General features: G+C 38.5%; 1 protein-coding gene across 1 annotated transcript in view; it reads left to right on the top strand.

The window, feature by feature from the left end:
- The window catches only part of LOC109839018 (light-harvesting complex-like protein 3 isotype 1, chloroplastic), a 3726-nt gene extending 2899 nt beyond the window's left edge, over positions 1 to 827 (top strand). The window contains exon 3 of the mRNA XM_020407451.1: positions 350 to 827. Coding sequence (XP_020263040.1) covers positions 350 to 600 — 251 coding nt within the window. The 3' untranslated portion in view covers positions 601 to 827. The remainder of the gene's footprint in view (positions 1 to 349) is intronic.

Below are 8929 nucleotides of genomic sequence, written 5' to 3'. Positions count from 1 at the left end.
CTTTATAAATCGTTGAGACTTTCAAAATTATGCTAAACCCAAAATCATTTGAAATTCTTGCAAAACGACATTAACAGGCAGAGTAAAAAGTCTAAACTATCTTTTTTTTTTTAATTTTATACTTTGTCCCTACCCTTGCCAGGAACCATTGTAGCCATGGTACTCAAGTGGGGTTTTTATGAACAGAGAGAAGGAAAAGAGAGAGGGAGGGAAGAAATAGTAAAAGAGCGGAGAGAGAGAGAGAAGAGGAGGGCTGCAATTATTCGAAAACCTTTGTATATGACACTAAGATTTTACTGGGTTTTTTTCGTCATAGTTGTTGCTTCATAAATCTCCCACGTTGATGCAGGGAGGGCTGCAATGATCGGCTTTTTCATGGCCTATTTTGTGGATAGCTTAACCGGCGTAGGCCTCGTTGATCAGATGGGAAACTTTTTCTGCAAGACTCTATTATTCGTCGCGGTTGCAGGAGTACTGCTAATAAGAAAGAATGAAGACATTGAGACCCTGAAGAAGATCTTTGATGAAACAACTTTCTATGATAAGCAGTGGCAAGCAAGTTGGCAAGAGGATGGATCAACTGGTGCTAAAACCAAATAGAAGTTTATGTATGGATCATTTTATTAATGTTTTTCGCCCTAGTATTCTCTTTTTTTTTTTTGCCCCCCACCTTCAGTAGATGTATCTTTTGCAAGTGTTATGTCGTTCTGCATGGCTGTTTTAGTTTAGCAGTCTGTAACTTCTTGAATAGGGAAGAACTGGATGCTTGTTATCATGTTATATCCTTGTTTTAATTTGTATTCTTTTATTATATGACCTGTTTATGATGTTGGAAAAGTTTCGGTTGAGTTTTTCTGAAAATATTTTGTTTTCTCAAATGATCATATGCTACTTTAATCCCCCTCATTGGAGTTCGGATTAACATAGATGCACTCAATTGGAATTCACATTTTTTATAAAGAAGACATGACTAACGTCAATGGTGACAACATAGATGCATTTAATTTTTTGGAAGGTGTAAAAAAAAAATGTAGCTGTGAGGATCCGAACTTGGGTGATATGATTAATCTCACCTCCATTTTTTTAACCCCTTTAAAAAAAATAATGCAACGATATTGTTACCATTAACATTAATCATATCATATCAAAAGAGAGGAGAGATTGATATAAGTGAAGAGAAAGGCGAAGAAGATCAGGAAAAACTAAGGCTACAGGTTTGTTGTGGGTCGGTTGACCGAACAGCATAGACCGATCGACCGATATCGTGCACAATACAGGGTCCGAAAACCTTGTTCTGGTCGGTCGACCGACCAAGATTGTGCGGTCAATGTATTGTTTTACAGGGCTGAAAATCAGCCTTGTGGCCGGTCGACCGCGGGCATGCGTGCGGTCGACCGAGTAGCGGTTATGGCCCAGTTAGGTTTTCCCAGTTGGTTTTGGTTTGTATTTTGATATAAATTAAAACACGTTTTTAGGGTTTCTTAATGAGAGAATTAGCAGTCTTTTGAGCACTTTGAGAGTGAGATATTGTGAGGAAGTTGAGAGCTTTGGTTAGGGTTATATTTGAGTGATTTTATGAGTTGTAACCCGTTATATTTCTCCTCCATATAGTAAAATCTCCTCATCCTCTCCCTGTGGACGTAGGCAATAGCCGAACCGCGTAAATTCCTGTGCTTGGTTTGATTTGTGTCGTATTTTGGTGAATTATACTCGTGATTTGATTTGGTTCTCTTCTCTCATCGCTCACCGACTCGTTTGGTTGTCGAGCATGTTTCTGCAGGGTGCGCAACAATTGGTATCAGAGCTCTAGGGTTTCAGATCTAGGGTTTTAGCATTAGGTGGAGGAAGATTCGTTGTGGAAGCTTGGTTCTTGGATTTCTAGGCTTCGGTGGAGAGAGCATTGTGGAGTTACCGTTGGAGATCTCGCTTTCTTCGTGTGGTTAGGAGATCGTGTTGGAATCCTATCTAGGGTTCAGTTAGGTAATTTCTTAAATTTCTATTAAAGTTTGAATCTTTCTTTACAATTTGGAGTGGTTTGAAATGGAAGAAGAAGTTGGTGAAAGCAGCAAGACGATGGCGAGTACAGTTAAGGTTGGTTTTCAAAACACTAAGATTAGTGTGATGAAGTATGATGACAAAATCAATTTTGGTTTGTGGATGAGCGATGTACAGGACACTCTAAATGCTAAAAATTTGGAAGAGACTATTATGGTCCACGAGAGGCCACCGAAATATGATGAGGGGATATGTGACAAGATGAATAGGAACGATTGTGGGGTGATCAGGTCTTGTTTGGAACAAGAGCTGAAATACGATGTGATTGGGTGACGTCTGCGATAAAGATGTGAGGGATTCTTAACAACAAGTACCTTACGAAGAGTGTTAAGAATTAGTTGCACTTGCTGCGGAGATTATTCAGATTCCAGATGTCCAGGGGCACCTCACTTATGGCTCATGTGAACAACTATACAAAGCTATTATCAGACTTGGCGAACGTGGATGAGTAGATAACGGACGAGTACAGGACAATTATCTTGTTAGGCTCCTTACCCGATGAGGAGTATGATACATTCGTGCTCACTTTGTTGAACGAGAGATCTTCCATCACCTACAATGAAGTGACTAACGTATTGACGAATTATAATTTGAGGAGAAATGACAAAGAGACTTACTGTGCTAGCACTTAAGGAGAGACCTTGTCGACGAGAGGTAGAAGTTCATATCCGAGAGGTGGTAATAGGAACAAGTCAAAGTCAAGGGGCCACCACTAGTTAGCGAAGAACCAGTGTGTGTTCTGCAAGGAACAAGGACATTGAAAGAGAGATTGCCCGAAGTTCAAGGAGAAAGAGAATAGCAAGAAAAAGGGCCTGAAGACCAATGAGGTGAACGTCGCGAGATGTGATGATTCTGATGATTTGTACTTTTCTCTATTGATTACTCCAAAGGTGAACCATGTAGATCATCTGATTGGATGCTTGATTCTGGTGCTACTTATCATGTGACTCCTCGACGAGATTGGTTTGCATCGTTCGAGAGACTCGATGGGGGTGTGGTAGTCATGGGAAATGATCAATCCTGTGATATTTGTGGGATAGGTATCATAAGGATCCGGATACACGATGGAGTTATTCATGAATTGAATGAAGTGAGATTCGTTCCTCGGTTGAAGAAGAATCTTATTTCCGTTGGAGCTTTGGAGGCGAAGGGATTTAAGGTGACCTTTGAGAACGCTGTAGCAAATGTTACTAAGGGATCTTTAGTGGTGATGAAGGGAGTCTGAAGTAGGAATTTATATTATCTGAAAGGGAGCATCGAGATTGGCCAGGTAGCTTCAGCTATTTCAGAGGCGAACGCAAGCAGGCTTTGGTACTATAGGTTGGGACGCACAGGTGAAAAATCACTACAAGTTTTGTGCAAGCAGTGACTATTGAAGGGAGCCAAGAGTGGGAAAGTTAAATTCTGTGAGCATTGTATTCTTGTTGGCAAGAAGATGAATGTGAAGTTCGGGATAGCTATCCATAGGACGAGGGGAATCTTAGACTACGTGTACACAGATGTTTGGGGTCCTACCAAGACAGCATTACTTAGTGATCGATATTGGTTTGTCATGTTTATAGATGACTATTCTAGCCGTTGTTGGGTGTACACCATAACGAAGAAGAGTGAAGTCTTAGATATATTTGTAGAGTGGAAGAAGAGATTGGAACTGCAGTCTGGGAGAAAGATCAAGACGATATGATTCGACAATGATGATGAGTATACTTCTAGCCCCTTTCAGTAGCTATATCGAGACGAGGGCATAGAGAGGTACTTCACAGTTAGTCACACATAGCAACAGAATGGGGTGACAGAAAGATTGAATCGGTCTTTGCTGGAGAAGGTTTGATGTTTATTATCGCAGAGTGGTTTGAAGAATATTTTTTAGGCTGAGGTACTTTCTTATGAGAGCCACCTCATTAATAGGATACCTTCATCCGCGATTAAGGGGAAGACCCCTATGGAGATGTGGTCGGGAGAGCCAGCACACGACTATGATCAGCTTAAGGTATTTGGGTGCCCTGCATTTTATCATGTTAGAATAGATAAATTGGAACCTCGAGCAAAGAAGACCATATTTGTGGAATTCAAGCGTGATGTTAAGAGATACAAGCTTTGGGATCCAGTTGATAAGAAGATTATGCTGAGTAGAGACGTCACATTCGATGATGCTTCTATCTTGAAGATTGTCAGCTCTCATCAGGTGGAGAGTGATCCGACATTAGAGACATCGCAGGTGGTGGAGATTGATGCAGCTCTACATTATCCAGATAAGACCGTATCCATTAGAGTGCTGACTGAGGTGACGTCAGGCGAGCATGGTGATGATTTGGAGGATATAGGTACAGTTGAGCAGGATCAAGGATCGACAGCTCAGGTTCAGGATTCTATTGTGGTTCGAAGATAGAGGAGAGACATACGGATGCCAACGAGGTATACATACACAGTCTTTGCGTATGCATTTCCGATAAAGACTGTTGATGAGATGATTCCTACTATATTTAGAGAGGCCGAATAGAGTTCGGAGGCTGATTTGTGGCAGGTGGCTATGCAGGAGGAAATGGAGTCTCTTCATATGAACGACACATGGGAGCTTGTCGAACTTCAAAAGGGACGGAAGGGTATTGGTTGCAATTGGGTATATAAGAAGAAGGAGGGCATTGAGGGTACTCCAATGAGGTTCAAGGTTAGGTTGGTTACAAAGGGATATGCACAGGAGGAAGGTATTGACTATAATGAAGTCTTCTCTCCGGTGGTGAAGAATTCTTCAATTCGGATGTTGCTATCTTTGGTGACACAGTATGGTTTAGAGTTAGATCAGTTGGATGTAAAAACAATATTTTTTTCATGGTAATCTTGATGAGAAAAATCTATATAACTCGGCCAATAGGATTCTGAGCTGCAGGGAAGGATAAATTAGTTTGTAGATTGAAGAAATCGCTATACGGTTTGAAGCAATCTTCTCGATAGTGGTATAAGTGATTTGATGGGTTCATGATCAATCATTCGTACATTTGGAGCCAATTTGATCCTTATGTGTACTATGACAAGTTGCATGGAGGTGCATATATTTACTTATTTCTTTATGTCGATGACATGTTGGTTGCTTCTATTTTTAGATTCGCTATAGATAGATTAAAGATTCAGCTTTTGAGTGAGTTTGCGATGAAGGATTTGGGTGAAGTAAAGCATATTTTAGGAATAGAGATCGGTAGAAACAGAAACAAGGGTAAAATTTGTTTGACACAAGTGGTTTATTTGAAGAAGGTTCTATAACGGTTCAATGTGAGCATGAAAACAAAGCTAGTTAGTGTACCATTGAGAGCCCATTTGAAGCTTTCAGCTGACCTTTCACCGAAGATAGTCAAAGATCGAGAGTTGATGTCAAAGACTCCGTATGCGAGCGCAGTTAGGAGTTTGATGTCCGCCATGGTTTGTACGAGGTCAGATTTGTCACTGGCAGTGAGCATGCTTTCTAGATACATGCACGACCCAAGTCCGGATCATTGGGATGCCGTGAGATAGATTTTGAGGTAAGATTTTGAGGTATATTTGAGATACTCTCAATGTTGGTTTGTTTTTTGAGCAGGACATTAGTGGTGGACGACTATGTATTGGATACGTAGATTCGGATTACGTTAAAGTTTTAGATAAACGTCGGTCTACTACGGGATATGTGTTCACTTTGATCCGTGTGTCGGTGTGTTGGAGATGCACTTTGTAGTCTATGGTAGCTTTGTCTACGACGGAGACAAAGTATATGTCGATTACAGAGGCTGTTAAGGAGGCGATTTGGTTTCGAGGACTTTCGGAGGATCTTGGTGTTTCACAGCGATCCGTCACCATTTATTGTGATAGCATGAGTACTATCTATTTGGTGAAGAATCAGGTCTTTCATGCGAGAACGAAGCATATTGACGTTCGTTATCACTTCGTTTGAGATGTTCTTGAAGATGGGGATGTGGAGCTCATGAAGGTCCACACAAAAAATAATCCAGCGGATATGCTCACAAAGATGGTTCCGAGCAACAAATTTGATCATTGTAGAAACTTATTGCAAATTCGTAATTATTGAGGCCGTTTGCGGCCATTTGGATGATCTACGGGCGACTTTATCCCTTGGAAGAGAGGGTACGTAAGCAACCACATTGGTACAACCAGATTTGGTGAGACGACGCAGCGGTGCTCATGTTTGATGTCGGCTCAGATTTAGAAAAACTTCACCGAGATGGAGAATTGAAGAGAACGACAAAGAAGATTAGGAAAAACTAAGACTACAGGTTTATTACGGGTCGGTCGACCGAACGACATAAAAAGTACTGGGTCCTTGATGAATTATCAATTTAAGCAGCAAATTTGAAGAGAATTAAAGAGAACGAACTCCATAATTTTTCTCTTTTGTGGTGTAAAAGTACTTTGAGTAGAGTAGTGAAGTTATCACCATCTCATAAAAAGTACCGGGTCCTTGATGAATTATCAATTTAAGCAGCAAATTTGAAGAGAATTAAAGAGAACGAACTCCATAATTTTTCTCTTTTGTGGTGTATAAAAGTACTTTGAGCAGAGTAGTGAAGTTATCACCATCTCATAAAAAGTACCGGGTCCTTGATGAATTATCAATTTAAGCAGCAAATTTGAAGAGAATTAAAGAGAACGAACTCCATAATTTTTCTCTTTTGTGGTGTATAAAAGTACTTTGAGCAGAGTAGTGAAGTTATCACCATCTCATAAAAAGTACCGGGTCCTTGATGAATTATCAATTTAAGCAGCAAATTTGAAGAGAATTAAAGAGAACGAACTCCATAATTTTTCTCTTTTGTGGTGTATAAAAGTACTTTGAGCAGAGTAGTGAAGTTATCACCATCTCATAAAAAGTACCGGGTCCTTGATGACTTGTCAATTTATGCAGCAATTTTAAAGAAAGGAAGACCGAAGACACTTTTGCTTCTTCTAGTTTAAAATTAGGGTAAATCCTCAATAACTCTTAAAAATTGCACTATACTTCTAGTAACTTTTGCTTCTTCAGTGTTGTGTAGTAAACCCTCAATAACTTTTAAAAGTTGCACTATATTTCTAGTAACTTTTGTAGAAATCCCCCAATATCTTTTGGATGAATTACACTCCCTTAGAGGGTGTCCGGGGGAGCTTATTTTTTTGGTCAGACTAACTTTTAGGTTAGCATTTTCATATCTAATTGTTTCGTAAATTATCAATAAGTTGGCTTATATATCTCATTTAAAAAACTTGCTCCAACTTTTAAAAAATTAGCTTAGAAGCTCTTACAAATAAGCCAGGTTCAACCAAGTAAATGATCATCCTACCCAAACCACTTTTATAAGAACTTTATCATAAAAGGCAAAAGCACTCAAAAGCCATTTCTTAAAAATAATCCCTCCCAAACACCCTCCTAATAACTTTCAAAATAAATTTTTATGTTGTTTTTTTTTTGTTCTAATTTACAAGAGTTATCTGAAAAATACAAATTATCGGAAGTTTTTTTTGCAAAACCTAAGAGCTAATGGGGTTTAGTGTGATTGAAAGTTACTAGTTAGGAGTTTAGTGCAAAACGCTGAAAGTTCTTGGGGGTTTAGTGTAATTTACCCTAAAAGTTTTGTAATATAGTTAGCAACTTAGCATTGTGACATCACCGAACAAGCAAGGTATTAAAAACCTCGACGCTGAATCGGATTGCATGAAAGTGATTAGGAGCCCTCGACAATAATCAATGAACTCATCAGAGTTTGGATTACTTATCGAGAATTGTTTGATGTCACTTGGTTACTTTTTCGAGAATTTCATACTTAAACATATTTCTAATAATGTCAGCTCATAGACTCTTATTAACGTGATGTTCCCTCGAGATTCAATGAATGAATGAAAACGTTCCCATGGGGGTTTTCTATAAAAAAGAAAAAGAAAAAGAAACAGAAAAAAAAATATAGTTAGCGTTGTCCAAGTTTTAGGGTCACTTTGGTATTGTTTTTTTTAAGGATGTTCTTGCTTATTTTTTATAAAAAAGCAGTCAATTAACGGTGTTTAGCAAATTTTTTGACAGGGCAAATTTTGAAAACAGACACTTTTACAAAAATATTCCCAAAAAAAGACCCGTTTTGAAAATATTCGCAAAAAACAACTTAGTTTTAGACCTAAGGCTGAAACTGAGTCGTTTTTTTGCGAAAAAAGTTCCCAAACTTCACGGGAGTTGAACCCCCGGCCGTGAAGTTTTTTATATAACAAAACTTTATGGGAATTCAACTCCCGTGAAGTTTGGGATCTTTTTTTCCCCAAAACCGACCCAGTTTCAGCTCTAAGGTTGAAACTAGGTCGTTTTTTGAAAATAAAGTGGAAATAGGTCGTTTTTTGGGAAATTTTTTGCAAAGGGGTCTTTTTTCAAAATTTGTCCTTTTTTGACATGCTTATTAAAATTACTCCCTCCTTTAAATGGAGTAATTTAGACGCAACATGTGGATGCTTATAAAAGCAAATTTTGATTTTCGTATTTTATATACCATTGATTCCCTGTAGATTTTGACAATATTTTTTACTACCAAAAATTATCAAGCTAAAGCTTGTATATTTTGATAGTTTTCAGTTATAATAAGCTTTAAACATAATTTTACTAAATGCCTTAATTGATTTTAAAAGCATATTTGATACGTGGTTACCAAATAATTAATTTTAGCACTTTATATAAATTGATTCTATAAGTTACTTTTTTAAGCCCCCCAAATCCCAATACCGACCAGCCATGTTTGGATGTCTTTTGAACATGTGGGTATTTTATGACACCGTAAGGAATTTGATATGGAATGTGATCATCCACCTTATCACTTTCTATTTGAGGTTTTACATTGTTCGGTTAGGAATCCTTGTGAATCCTAGAGTGCTAATA

Source organism: Asparagus officinalis, chromosome 4 (assembly GCF_001876935.1).
Source record: "Asparagus officinalis chromosome 4, Aspof.V1, whole genome shotgun sequence".
NCBI classification, from domain to species: Eukaryota; Viridiplantae; Streptophyta; class Magnoliopsida; order Asparagales; family Asparagaceae; genus Asparagus; species Asparagus officinalis.
This window is presented reverse-complemented; position numbering and strand designations above follow the sequence as displayed.